The sequence below is a fragment of the Physcomitrium patens genome, chromosome 25 (genome assembly GCF_059467195.1).
Source record: "Physcomitrium patens ecotype Gransden chromosome 25, ASM5946719v1, whole genome shotgun sequence".
Taxonomy (NCBI): Eukaryota; Viridiplantae; Streptophyta; class Bryopsida; order Funariales; family Funariaceae; genus Physcomitrium; species Physcomitrium patens.
Window position 1 is genome coordinate 8,864,962 of NC_143434.1, and position 15,017 is coordinate 8,879,978.

The following is a 15,017-nucleotide window of genomic DNA, read 5'->3' on the forward strand; positions in this document are numbered from 1 at the left end:
ATATAGTTCTGACTTGATTAATCTTCAATCAATAAAATGATATGTTATAATAATAATAATAATAAATAAATAAATAAATAAAAACACACATATTATTAAATTTTATTTGTCAAAAGATAATTAATATATAAATACTAGGATATTCAAATAATTAAATAAATAAATAAAAGCTTGTATATGTTATTATGTATTTTCATAATCTACATGAGAAAGAGTTGATTAAAACCAAGTGAAATGGTATTGTAAAAATATTATTAAACCATAGAATAGAATTAATAATGGATGCATTTTTTAGTAGTAATTCTTAATTCAATATGATGTAATGAAAAGAAAAAGTACTATATTTTCTGAATGCTGTTGGTTTGGTGTGTGTAATTATACATAATCATATGTATTCTATATATATATATATATATATATATATATATATACATATATATATAAAAATAGAATACAACAATAATCCTGAATTATAATATAAAAATAAAACAAATAAAAAGAATAAATTTACGTAAATGTTCCAATTGCACACAATCGTACAAGCTTTCTCCAAGAATGGAGTTCTTTACGACTATTCACTTATTTCAATACTGCAATGAAAAATTGGTTGATACAATTCATGTCATAATATATCTTATTAAATCCAATTAATATATATTATTAAATATAAAGAACAACTGAAAATATGATTAAAAACTGGAAAAGAACGGCAAAAGTTGTAGCCAATCTGAGTGCGTTTATATATTAAACCTCCGCGTTAAATTCTTCCTTCATTAAATTTATATATATATATAGAGTGCACTTGAAACATATCGTTAAATATGACCAACCCGGGCCTTGAGCAGCGTAACCTGGGTCGTGGTCAGCCCGGCCGGTCATTTCTCCCGCATCTAATTTTGTTCGTCCGAAGGTCGTCGCCCTCATCTCCGCCGCGCAAGGAATCATTCTTGGGGTGGAGGAGAATTAGCTCTAAACCCTAATTCCCCAGAGCTCGTGCTGCGATCAATCGATCGACCAGGGTTAGGGTGCACAGAGATTTCCTAACATTGAAAGATTTCAACGTGGAACAATGAATGATATTGTCAATTTTAGAAGTGACAAAAACTCCATTGCAATTGTCAAATAGGCCTTTACAGATAAAATGGTGCACTTAAAAGAAATCGCCTACTCTGCAACTACTACTTAACATTTCATTCAGTATTAATTTCTGTACTGTAGGAGTAATAGACAAAGAGTGCTCCTTTTCCTATCCATGCGTTCGACTACGTTTACCGCAATCCGCAAATCAATTTTCAATTTTCAGGTAGAGTCCTGTTCATGCTGCTGCTGCTGCTACCTACTTGCTCACTGGGGTTTGCCTATTGGGCTCAAACACATATTTCTTCAAGGACTCCTTGATACCGAGCATCTCCGGGAACTCCTTTTTCAGCTTGGACGCATCCATCTCGTTGTTGCTCCTGGCGGCAACAATCACCTTGGCTTGTTCCTCGATGGTAAAGTTCACCCATGAAAGCTCGGGGTCGATGTACTCCTTGTACATCTCCATAATCTCGTTGTGGCTCACCACTCCAGGGTTGGTGAAGTTCCAGATTCCTGTCAGGTTGCGCTTCGCCATCTCGATTGAGATTGGTAACAGCTCGTCGAGGATTGTCATGCTGTTGGGGATGTTCACGATCTTCTGATACCTCACAATCTTCGAGATGAAGTTCCGTGGGTTCTGCAAGTCAGAGGAGATAGGCATCCGGACCCTTAATGTGCACACGTTGTCGAACTCATTCAAGAGATCCTCAACCTGGAAACATCCACAGTCCACAAGTCCTCAGGTTCAATACACATGCTGTATCGTACACCACGATTTGACAACATCAACGCACCTTCAGTAGCAATAAAACGATTCTACCCGAACAAATTCTGCTCAAACCCTGTCTATCACACTGCATAATCCGGGTGCGCGATGAAGTGCTTTGTCCCCCTCATCAGTCACATCAAAATAAAACCGATTGGAAACCGCAACAATTGGCAACTTACCATAGCCTTGGTCTTGGAGTAGTACGATCCTGCAAAGTTGGGGGTATCCTCTTCCTTGAAACCGATTCCACTGCCCAGGGGGTGCTTCTCGTCGTACTCGAATATACACCCAGTTGCGTAGTTTATCAAGACCAAACTGTTCTGCTTGCACACGTCCGCCAGAGTCAAAGTACCCACAACGTTGGCTCGAATCGTCTCCACCTTGTGGCTCTCGCACCAGTCCACATTGGGACGACCGGTCACACCCGCCGCGTTGAAAACATGCGTCGGCTTCACCGCGGCTATATCAGCCTCCAGAGAGCTTCTGTTCTCTAGACGTCCAGACCCGTACTCGTACGCAATCCCCTGCTTCTCGCACAGTTTGCCTAGAAGCCCCCCGAGCCATCCAGTCCGCCCATAAACCAAAAACTTCAAGTCCGGATTCCTCACTAAGTTCTTGATCGGATCCACCACCTTCGACACGATTCCATCCGCAAGACCATTCGATGTCCCGTTCGACGTCGCCGCTGCGCCGTTCTCCGCCGCAGTCTCCTCCTTCACAGCAACTACCGCCTCACCCTTCTGCATCTCAGCGAGCTTCTCCACTCCAGGCATCGTCAATGCCCGCGGGTGCGGCACCAAAGCGCCGGACACATCGCCCCACCAGTCGGGGTGGCTAGTGTACCAGTCCTTCGTCTTTTGCAGACCATCGACCCAGCTTGTCCTCTCCTGCCATCCGAGATCAATGAGCTTCTTGTCGTCAAGGAAGTACCGCTGGTCGTTAAACGGTCGGTTGTCCACCATCTTAATCGATTTCTTGTAGTCCAAGTTGAAAAGCTCACAGATGTCCTTCGCCACATCGATCACGCGACGCTCCTTCTTCGTGCCAATATTGTACACATTCCCAATGACACCCTTGTGAAGTACGCATTCAAACGCCTCAGCAACATCCTCACAATACAGGTAGCTCCGAACGTTGGACCCGTCGCCGTGAATCGGCAGCGGCTTCCCCTGCATGGCTAGCAGGATAAACTTCGGGATCAACTTCTCTGGGAACTGGTTGGGCCCATACACGTTGTTACCGCGAGTCGTGATGCAAGGGAGCCCATAGGAGCGTCCATAGGCCATCACCAACATCTCTGCTCCTGCCTTCGTGGCCGAGTAGGGGTTCGTTGGCAGCAACTGCGACGCCTCGTGGTTTCCAACAATGGCCTCCGCCTCAGTCTCCCCGTACACTTCGTCCGTGCTCACGTGAATAAAGCGCTTGATCTGACCAGTCACCTTGCATGCCTCGAGGAGGACATGAGTGCCGTAGATATTGTTCTTCGTGAACTCAAAACTGTTTCCGAAGGAGTTGTCAACGTGTGTCTGTGCGGCGAAGTGCATGATAGTATCAATTCCCTCCGTAATGAGAAGATAGTTCACTAGATCCGCGCTAGCAATGTCTCCTTTCACGAACTTGAAGTTCTTCGAGGCCTTCGACGGGAACAGATTCTTCAGATTCGAGCAGTAATCCAACTTGTCCAACACTACGATTTTGTAATGCGGATAGTTTCGGATGAGGCGGTTAGCGACATGGGAAGCAATGAAACCAGCTGCGCCCGTGATGAGAATATTCTTCGGGACGTATCCCTGGCTGCCTCCCGGATTCACCATGGCGGATGACTCTAGGGATCCCTGGACGCAACGCTCACCGGAATGTGGAAAAAAGAACTCTGTTCTGCATGAATACGTCACCAAAATAAATGTAAGAATAACCCACTGTGACTAGAAAACGATAGATCTGGTGCAAAAACTCCTCGCAAACTCGCATCCGCCCCCGAAGACAATTCCAAAATAAACCAAAATGCCGCGCAACAGCGTCAGAGTAAACCCAATGCACTCAATACATCGATCCACTTCTAAAATACCACCAGCTCACAACTTTATCCTGAGAAGCAACGCCCTTCAAAGGGCACGGACGAAGCACACCGCTAGGTTTGTTAGATCTAAGTAATATGTCCTTAAAACTCAACCATTCGCCCCTTAAAACTCAACCATTCGCCTCGTAAAACGAAAACCTCTTAGGAAAGTGTGACCCGAATTCAAAGTCCCCTTCGTCAGGTCCACATCAAGATTCTCCGAAAAATATCACTCTCCGAAAATTCGCACTTACTCCTAACGAGCCCTGTGACTGCAACTCAAGCTGTCCTAAACCCTCAGAAAACTTCCTCTATGAAGAGAACCACCTCTACTGAAACACCCACATCAATCCGATGAACTCCGCACACACGTACACCCACAGATCTAGTGCAAAGACGAGTCACAATTGCAGACTATTACAGTACCCGCATATACCTGTAAACAAGCAACGAGCCAGGGAGGAGATCGGAGATCGACGCAGCTGGGGCTGGAAAACTAAAAAAAATATATATATAAAAACCAACTCTCGACCGCAGGCTATGGAGTCCCAGTTTGTCGAGCCTGTATCTCTACGTTCTTATCTGCCTCCTGGAGAGACAACGCGGAGCAGAAGGGACTACGACAGTGCGACTACATGACTCGAGAGGAAGGTAGTCCACTTTTACGTCTTATCATGAGGGGGGCACGCCGGAAGGGGGGGAGGGGGGGAGAGAGCGAGCAGATCGGAGTGGGGGCGTCGTTGATCTAAGTACGTTTTTCTTGCGCTTATCTAATCACAAGACCACTATGACGCACATGGCAACAAACACACACACACTCCACATCGCGTCGTCGTCGTCGTCTTTTTCCTCGTCTTCGTCTTCGTCTTCGTCAATCTCATCGTCGTCGAGTCCTTCAAGAAATTTACCAAGTCCAAGTTTTTCCCCTACCCCACACCCCCGATTCTGAGTCACTCTCTCGTGGCACACACAGTTTTGCTGCAAAGGCAATCCATGGTTACTTACTTAATTATTGCACAGGCGGTTACAATTTCCAAGCCGCGTCGAGGACACACTAGGGCACAAATATAGAAACAATGCGGCAACTGGCAGGGCCCTGTGATCTCTCCCCGCCAATCCCTCTTTTCCTCTTCCCTCTCACTCGTAGCCATCGGCTGCCAAAGAAGCCTGTCTCCCTCCCTCCCTCCGTCCCACCGAAGGACCTCCACAGCCAGCAGCAGCCCCAACTCCTCCATGCGGCCCCCACTTCCCCCACCCTATTCTACTCCACCCACTGTTTTCCTGTGTTTCTTTCTTGTTTCTGTTTTCATTTTTTTCATTATTGCCATAGAAAAGGGTTTTCCTTTCCTTTCGCAGTGTGATGCCTGGACCTCGGTGCTGCACACACACCGCAATCGGTAAAATCATTGGCAGATCTAAACACTTCCCGACCACCAGCCATGACCCCCCCCCCCCCCCCCCCCCGTTGGCAGGGTTATCCCTTTTTCCTATTCTCTGCTCCCATGTGCGAGGGTTCTTCACTGCACCTCTTTTTGTGATTTTATTTCTTATATTTTTTTATCTTTCTTCTTCTTCTTTACTTGTTTATTTTTTACGTTTCATTCGGCTGCTGCCAAGTCACCTATTTTGGTTTCTGTTGGGTAGAATCTCATTACCTCTTCTTCGTTTTTTTGTTTGTTTGTTTTTTTTTTTTTTTTTTTGTTTTGTTTTGTTTTTTTTTGAGGTGATTGCATTGATCATGTGGGTGCTGTTATTGTTGTTGCTGCTGTGCAGTGCTGAGGCCCGCGTGTGCCAAGGAAAAATCAACAACAAACTCAGTGTTGGATTTTTGTATTATGCGAGTGTGGGTTTTTACTGGCTGTGTAACACTGGAAATGGTGGTTGGGTTACGTGAGTCTTACCACCGTTAGTTTCTATTTACATCCTTTTGTTAATGTTCTGGAATGTTGTCAAAGTGTCTTCAGGAGTGTGAAAGTTTATGATAAGGGGTGAAATACTCATCTTCTATGGATGTCACGTTATTGCGTGAAGGGATTCAACCTTTTTTATTTTTGTTTTTGGTTTTTATACTATTTTATTGTTTTAGTGAGTCTATGATATTGTATGTGTGTTGAACGTATCGATTTATTTGTCATGTAGTTCAAAGTAATGTACCGGTTGTTGGAGTCAATCATAGCGTCTAATTTTGAGACTTTACTAAGATTGATAGAATTGAATTGTGTTCGTTAATGGTTAAATTGTAATTTCAAATGTCGTTGAGAGATGCGTGGAAAACAAGATGTTTCTGATTTGGAATTTTAAAATAACATGAGTTTGGTGTTAGATTGTTATTTAAAACATATTGTACTTTTTTCATTTGGTTTTGGAATTTTTTGGCAAACTATAACTTTTAAAATAAATTTGTGCAATTTCTACCTTGATCATTATTAGAAAAAACTTTAAAAAGGAAAAAAAGGGACTTCGTGTTAAAGAATTATTTCATTTTGAAAAGAAGTAATTGGATGATCATCTCATGTTGTATCATACATGTCTCTGGAAGGCCACCATGGAACCAATGTTACAATTGGATCACCATGTTTAATATATATATATATATATATATATATACACATATATGTACATATTTTGTTTATTGATGTGCATTATTGATATTTGATTGTAACAACATGATTCTGTTAGTATTTTATTCTAAAAATAAGTTTTTGTAACTAGTTTGTTTAATTTGATGTCACTCTCTAAGTATGCTCATTAATATTACAATAAAGCCAATTTATCAAATGTACTGCCTTACTCCATCTCACTTTTGAAGAATTTAATTATTTTCTTGCATCATAATTATTGTTCTTAATTCCAGTTAAGTATGTTGAGATAAATGTATGGTAATGTGTGTGTGTGTGTGTGTGTATATATATATCTCTCTCTATATAAACATATATCATCATGAAAGCTGTTAGATATTATAAATTTATAAAAATTTATTGTGTTACCAATTTTGATTAAGACTTTATATTTAATACTCCTCTTGATAATTAAATCCACAAAAACTCATTACTTCTATTTATTAATCAGTAATTAAGAATTTAAGTCTGTATTACAGTGCTAAATTGATAACATTCGATCTATAATAGTAAATTTATTTTTATTAAATTTCATTCATTAATAAATATAATTGAGAGAGACGGCATGGCAATATGTAATTGGACAAGGCAAGGTTATTTAGCTAGGAAGTAATAGTGCGTTTATATTAAAAGAATATTATTACTTAGATGTTTGGACAATTTCTAAACAAAAATTTGCATAATAGGATTTTTTTCTTTTAAAAAACATGACATACTTTACCTAATAAAAAGAATAATATTAGTTGTACTTTTTCAAAAAAGCTATTATATTTAAAACTATAAATTAAGTTTAAAATGTATGATTTGTCATATAAGAATAATACTTACATTCTTATATGTGTTGTGTACAAGGCTTTTTTTATCTTGAATTAAATTGTTGTAAATAAAATAATGAACTTACTAGACGAATGAATCTACAACAATAAAATGTGGAAAGAAAAAAATATCAAAAATAAGCTCATCAATATAGAATGTAACAATTATTTTGAACTGTAGAATGAAAATTAATTATGTAGGGAACTTTATTGGTCCTATACAAATAGAAACTTACATACCTATACTATTGATACGTACATTTGATGCTAAAAATAAAAATAAAATAGATGTAAGTTCTTTTTGAAATAGATACAAATTGTTTTATTCTTATAAAAAATATTATATCAATCTTATTGTATTATAAAATTTTTAATTTAAAACTCAAAAAACCATCTTTAAAAATCATAGTTATCATAATCTTTTCTATTAATTTCGTTAATATCAACAAATAATACAATCAAAATTATAAAATATATATGTATACTACAAAAGACATCATTACTTAGTTTATTTTAGATAAAATTGCTATTAAATGTAGTATTTCTTTTTATTATTATTTACTTTGGTACCATATGATCTTTATTATTATTTTTTGGAAAATTATATTATTATAATTTTTATTAGATGATCACTTAAATGCAATTAAATCAACTTGTAAATACTTTAAGAAACAACATGAATCAAAATACTAAAGGTTTTTTATAAATGTATTACTATTTGATATAAATGAATATATATATATATATATATATATGTAATTAAGATGGTACTTAAATATCTTACAATCTTTTCTATAATTGTGATATATATATTTTTAATATACTTACTAAATTTTAAATATCTTAATTATTTCAAAATAATAATTTATAATTAATAAATTAAAAATTAATCAAAAATTTTGAAAAAATCCATATTTGTAATATTTTAAAAAATACTTAAAAGTATATTATTTGATACTCAAGAAACAAAACCTGTAAGATTAAATGTCAAATGTTAATAAAATTTATTTATTTATAAAAATATTAAACATAATATTATACTTTATATGAAGCACAATAAAAAAAAAATCTATAACAATGTGCATTATTTAAAATAAAATCAAAAGAACAACCTAAGGTTATTATTCTGGCACCAATTGATCAGATATAAACAAATAATATAGTGAATATCATATACATTTGCATCTAATATTATAGTAGAAGTAATGATTGCCTTAAATTCACTTGGCATGATAAGTCAATAAATCTTTTTATACCTAAATTATTGATTAAAATTAGATATATTATATTATTAGTAATACAAGACTTTTAATAAAAATTCATACCTAAAAAAAACTTTTATATCATAAGAGACTAATTTGTCTCATAAATTTGATTAACAATTCACATGTTTTTGAAAACTTATCTATTGAATGAATTACATTATTTAAGACCTATTTTACAATTTATTTGAATTTTAAAAAATTCATAGAAAAAATATTTTATTTTTTTAGATTTTTTCAGACTGATGTTATTGTAAGTAAATATATTTGATGCTGTCTAATCTAAATTTTATTGTACTATATTTAAATATCAATATATCATAATTACTATCAATTATACGACTAAAAAAATTATATTGATAGTATAAACTTGCAATAAAAAAAATTCAGAAAAACTTAATAAAATTTTAGAGTTTAAAAAATTATATACATTTAATTTTCATTTATTTTAATTAAAAAAACATTTTGAAACATTAAAAGCAACTGAAATCACAACCATTTCGTAAATATATAATTATGTTTAAAAGAAATCTCTCTTAATTTCTAAAATAAATAAAATACATATACAAATTACAAGCTAATTTCAATCCTTCTAAATTGTATCCAAATTTTTAAACAAAATTCACTGTTTTATTTGTATATATATACACATATAGAATGGTATTCAATTGATGTTTGATCTTTTAAATGATTCCATAATGTAACTAACAAATCATACTCACTGGAGTGATGCTTATATCATTTATTTATTTATATATTTCTTTGTGTACAAAAACTGTTTGATTATCTTGTCAACTTGACTTTAAATGCATTTATCCTTTTTGATTGTTTCAAAATAGATACAAATATATGTGTATATATATATATATATATTCCTAGCTTATCCCTTTAACCACCAAGTCTACCTTTTAAAAGCATTAACACCCATATTCCATTCTACGACTTAGCAACTTAAGTATCACCTCTTCATTCATAGTCATATGAGAACCTTGGAGTTTATGAGAACGTCCCTTTTTGTACTCAGATGGGAAATTCTTTGCTTGTTGTTTCATTCTTTCCAACAACACTTCATACAATAATTTGTAAAAGTTTTGAATTAATAATACAAAGATAATTATTTATTGTATTTTTTTACATATCTCAATATATCATTGGCAAATAAATGTATGTGTGTATGTAGTGGAAAAATAAAACATGCATTTCTTTTCTTTTTCTTTTTCTTTACTTGCTTATAATCACATGTATGTACGTGATACTATCCATGTGATTTTAAAACCTTCATTATCTCATCAATGTTTGTGTTGTCTCAATGAATGTTGTTTGTTTCTTAAGGTATTAACAAACTTGGTGGCCCACTCTAAAAACCAATAAATCCCTTATTTTCTTTTCATAATTCTTGTTTCTTACAATGCACATGTTTTGATTTGTTTATTTGTTTGTTTTTTTTAAAAAATAAAATAAAATAAAATAAATAAGAAGAAGAAGAAGAAAAGACTGTGGGACTAAAGAATTATTTGATAGAACCAAAGAATAAGAATCTAGTATGTCTAGTTTTAAATGCCATGCTCTTTATTGTCTAATTCAAAAACACACTTTTTCCTTCTTTATCACCATTCTATATTTCTTCCTTATTTCTATTATCAACCTATATTTTCACAATTCAAAACTCACTATTTTCATTAAAATGATTGATATTTATTTATTACCTTATTTCTATCTTCATTCAAAATTTCTTACTTTCTTCTTCTATTTCTCTTCATAAATTAGTTTTTATTTTTATTTTTATTTTCTTTCTCTCTCTCTCTCTCTCTCTCCTTCATAATAACAAAATGTGGTTTCAAAAATGATACAAAAGAAAATAAAGTCCCAACCAACTATGTCTCTAGAGGTCGTTTAAATCACCAAGAATTGCACACAAACAAATGGCTATGCCCCACCCCCATTGTCATTCAATATCTTTGCCTTTGTCCACCAAACTTCACCTCGTTGGTTGCACACTCTTTGTGAAGCTATCAACAATCTTTGTGTGTCCCCCCACAAGCATGGATTCGCTTCATTTAGTGTGGTGGAAATGTGACTCCACGTATTGATTGCAATAATAAAGATTCTCCAAAGGCTGTTCATCATACACTCATGCAGGGGTTTCATGGGTTCTCTTCTTCTACTTCTTCTTCTTCTTTCATGTAATGATTTACAATGAACAACTCTCCCAAGTCAATGACTTATACTTCTCCCGACCTCACTTCATGACTTTATCCACCCTCCCCCAATTGGTGATGTGAATTTTTGAAGGTAGAACAAATGGAGCAACATGATAGTATGTTTGTGAGAGATCTTACAACTCATGGAGAAATTGATGAGGAGTGGAAAGTGTTGAGATGGGTACATCATGAACCTCTTCTTTTTCCACTCCAAAAGCCTCCATTGACAACACACAACAAAACATATAAACAAATAATTAAAAAAATAATTAAAAAATAAACAGAAGAAAGAAGGAGAGAAAAGGAAAGAGTCACATCTGCAGAGGGAGTTTGAGTGGAAGAAGACAAAAGAGAGCAGGACTGAGAAGGCAAGGTCGACATCAAAGGGGGTGTGGAAATTCATCAATATGAGACTACAACTTCCATGGAAGTGAGAAGTGAAGGAAGGATATATATATATATATATATATATAAACCAACAACAACATAATGTCCAAATGGAGGTACTACAAAGGACATCCAAACATACAAACATACAATCTCGTCCTCATGACAACATTCAGAGACGCTCGTGCAGAATGAAGCCTGAATGCCTTTCCGTAACTGAGAATGATTGCTGTGTAGTCTTCGTGCTCAAAAATCACCTCTAAGATCATTGCTTTTTTAATGACACAAAAAAATAAAATACAAAAGTACAAAATAAACACACATGGAAGTCTTCGCATGTAACCGTCTCCAGACTGGACAAAAATCCCGCTCCAGTGTCTGCATTTTTGCTGAAATAAGAGAGAGAGAGAGAGAGAGAGAGAGAGACCACAGCAATTTGTTGTTGAGTTACTCGAAGGTGCATTTTACTTTTGCAGAAATGGCAAGATTGTGTAGGGTTGAAGTTTCGATGCAACTGGCTGAGAACGAGAAAACATAGTATCTGGAGCATCGAATGTGTCTTTGTGCTGTACTACTCGGAATCTCTCATATCTGAAATGTGCCCACATAATTCGGGCATGGACATCAATACCTCGAAGTGTTTTCTTCAGAGTCGGCAGGGACTCCTGCAAGGCCGATTGAATATCGTGTGAAGGACCCAATTTTCAACAAAAGAGGGTGTCAGAGAAAAACTTAAGAACGGCAACTTGATTAATTGAGTAAGGCACCTCGAGGAGTGTGGCGAATTTGCCCACATGCACACCAAAGCCACCGATATTCTGGAACGTGAGTTTTGTTTTTCTTTTCCATTTCTTCGATATACTTTCTTCAGGGTTCCTTTGTCTTCTGGGGTGCTCCTGAGCGACGAGAGAACCAACCAGGACGTGACAAGCCCCTAAAGCTTCCAAAAACACAACTCAGCGAGCATGCTGTTCTCTAACCTTGGTTGACAGCGAATAGTCATAACACCTCACACAAATATACTCCCACCAATCACAAGAGCTGTCGTACGAGTTCCAAGTGAAGAAAGCTTATACACAGCTGTCCAAACTTTCTGAAACGAATTCTGCGTACCATTCTCACGCAGCCGTACACTTCCACAGCGAGAATCAATCCGTCCAACTCACCTATCGAGCAGTAGAGGTTTTACCAACACGACACAGGCTAATTGCCGACATCGCTAAGTGCACAATCGCGTCGACTCGTTGGTGCATTTGTAGCCAAAATGGTAGGACCAAAACAACGCCTCACTGTGTTATGGGTTGTTTGCAGAGTTTATGGTCACATTCTTATAAATAAGCGAAAAAACTAAGAATGTGACCAGTTTCAGTAGATAAAATATGCTAAAGGATTCACTTTTAATATTATATTAATTTATAAAAAATAAAATATAACATCAAAAAAAAAATGTAACATCAAATTATACATAAATATTTCAACCTATAAAAATTTACATAAAAGATGGATATTAAAAAACTTTTGTTACTCACACAAAAATAACACTGTGTAAGACTTAAAACATTAATTTTAATTCAGTGAACACACTATTAAAACCGAAATCAAAGAACACATTCATACAATTTTCTTTTGCAATTCCTTGAAAACTATAATGTTAGAATAAAAAAATAGCCACAGAATTTTATGATATCTAGTCTTAAAAAATAAATTCTAAGCAGAGTGTCTTTTCATACTCATGAATCATATTAACTTGGTTTTTAACTAGTTTGATTTCAGCAAAAAAACAAAAAAACAAAAAAATCAAAACCATCAATTTTAAATGAATATACAAAAATAGCATCTTATTTATATATTTTTGAAAAACTATAAATCATTTTATAAATTCTGTAAGCTACTCAAATATTAAATTGTAGTTCAGGGAGTTTATTATAAAAGACGATACTTCATTGGGGTAGTTTTTTTTTTTTTTTTTTTTTTTTTTTTGACCTCAGAGGAAAATAACGCCAAGTATTACAAATTAATTTGAACAAACTAATTATTTTTTGTAACAAGATTTTCAACAAAGATCTTATACATTCTTCAATGAAATAAAACTTGGTTCATAAATGTCAAACACAAAGGTCCACAATGACTTTAAACTGCTAAAGAACATCATCTTGTACATGAGTACCCTAGAGTTGTTTCAAAAAGGTTGGTGGTTTAGATTTTTGATGTAAAACCACAACTTATGGCATAATCACATTTTCAGGTTTACAATAAACTAATTTTATCCACCATTTTCCATGGTACTATATTTACAAAATTAGTCTTGTGAGGGTACAAAATAAATAAAAATTCAAATTTGTGTCAGAAGCTATTGAACAAAAGAGAAATCAAGTAGTGTTACGACAGAAGCTGCACAAAACATGATCAAATCAATTAATACACATGCTCAAAGTACTATCTATTTTATCTTTGATATTGGAGCTATTAATATTATGATGATAATTACATCAATAACAATGAAAAATGTGGGTTCCAGTTATATTGTATAGTGTACCTTGTGTAATTGGAGACGTTACTAATCTAACTATTTTATTATGATTATAAATATATGTACAAGATTTTAGTAAAACACTGATCTGATTTGTTTATTTGTTTGTTTGTCTGTTTTTTTTTTCCCAAGTCTTTAAAGTATAAAATTCAAGGTTATTGCAAAAAAAAAACAGGTAAACATTGTGTAAAGGTTTGAGGTTCTGATTATTTATTCATCAACAGTTGCCCTGATTAGATACTGCTTTCATTTACAGTTAAACTCCTTCAAATACCAAGTAAAACATGTTAAATCTTATATAATTATTTTCGCTATTAACTCACATCCTATCTTAATTAGGTATTTTTTATTAATGAATATACTAATGTAATTTACAAACGGCAATATGATTTGAAATTTCCAGTTCATAATGTTTTTAATATTCTTGAGGTTTAATGCTTCAAAAAATGAACATCCGTATCAAATTTGTTTGAGTAGAAATTAATATGATAATTCATTTTATTAGTTTTTGTAAGTTTAATTTAACATTTTCAAGATACAATATTCAATTATATGAGTTAATTAATATTTATGTAGAAATAGAATGTAAAAAAAAATTGATGAAAAATATGAGTTTATGTTTATGTTTTATGTTTCATTATATATCACAATGTACTTTTTTTTATATTTTTGTCTCCAAGTATTCACTATTGATAACATAGTTCTAGATTGATTGCAAAAAGAACAATACTCAAGTTTGTTTTAAAAGTTAAAGTAAAAACAAAATAAAACTTGGCAATTGATTTTATAAATACTAATTGAAATAAAAATACAGCATATCTGGTCAATATGTAAATACAAGGCATCCAAATAAGAAATCAATGCTCAGATAATATATATATATATATATATATATATATATATGTATTTCTTTTTCAACATCGATTTTCCACACACTCATTATGATGAACTCAATGTGATATCAGTATATTACTTTAAAGACATTTATTTTATTTTATTTTATTTTCAGAACTAATAATTTTAAATTATACATCCTTTTAAACTTTCACAACTAGCAAGACTTGGAATCGAAAAATGTGTATTACAATCTAATATAGAACAGACTTCGCTCTAAAATGTTCCATACAAAGATCTCTCCAAATAATTAAGCACGTAAAATTTGAAAATTACAACTCATTAAACAAAAAACAAAATAAAAAATCGAATGTTAAAAAAATATTTAAAACATTAATTTTTTTATTGTGTCAAATGCTTCGCAACTAATACAAAACATTTCTTGTACCAATAATATTAATC

General features: G+C 34.1%; 2 protein-coding genes and 1 long non-coding RNA gene across 7 annotated transcripts; 1 reads left to right on the forward strand and 2 right to left on the reverse strand.

Moving 5' to 3' along the window:
- Positions 1 to 1,074: 1,074 nt before the first annotated feature.
- LOC112277341 (trifunctional UDP-glucose 4,6-dehydratase/UDP-4-keto-6-deoxy-D-glucose 3,5-epimerase/UDP-4-keto-L-rhamnose-reductase RHM1) lies at positions 1,075 to 4,538 on the reverse strand. Of its 3 annotated transcripts, none has more exons than XM_024509522.3 (3): positions 4,345 to 4,538; positions 2,029 to 3,722; positions 1,075 to 1,792 (listed from the first exon to the last, which is right to left on the reverse strand). In XM_024509522.3, exons 2-3 carry the CDS (start codon positions 3,661 to 3,663, stop codon positions 1,337 to 1,339), a joined length of 2,091 nt encoding a protein of 696 aa, XP_024365290.1. In that variant the 5' UTR covers positions 3,664 to 3,722; positions 4,345 to 4,538; the 3' UTR covers positions 1,075 to 1,336. The 3 variants fall into 3 exon arrangements, with proteins under 3 accessions (XP_024365290.1, XP_024365289.1, XP_090103790.1); XM_024509521.3 differs by having other exon boundaries at positions 2,029 to 3,727; XM_090247664.1 differs by having other exon boundaries at positions 4,236 to 4,447.
- Positions 4,539 to 10,494: 5,956 nt separating this feature from the next.
- Positions 10,495 to 12,100, reverse strand: LOC141044932 (uncharacterized). Of its 3 annotated transcripts, XM_073531276.1 has the most exons (5): positions 11,959 to 12,100; positions 11,823 to 11,856; positions 11,514 to 11,580; positions 10,943 to 11,022; positions 10,530 to 10,719 (listed from the first exon to the last, which is right to left on the reverse strand). In XM_073531276.1, exons 1-5 carry the CDS (start codon positions 12,038 to 12,040, stop codon positions 10,530 to 10,532), a joined length of 453 nt encoding a protein of 150 aa, XP_073387377.1. In that variant the 5' UTR covers positions 12,041 to 12,100. The 3 variants fall into 3 exon arrangements, 1 of the variants encoding a protein (XP_073387377.1); XR_016500869.1 differs by having other exon boundaries at positions 10,495 to 10,623; positions 11,514 to 11,856; XR_016500868.1 differs by having other exon boundaries at positions 10,495 to 10,623; positions 10,943 to 11,856.
- Positions 11,178 to 12,196, forward strand: LOC149986296 (uncharacterized). Its single transcript, XR_016500870.1, has 2 exons — positions 11,178 to 11,307; positions 11,668 to 12,196. It is a non-coding gene; the product is annotated as an uncharacterized LOC149986296 (long non-coding RNA).
- The last annotated feature ends 2,821 nt before the right edge of the window (positions 12,197 to 15,017 follow it).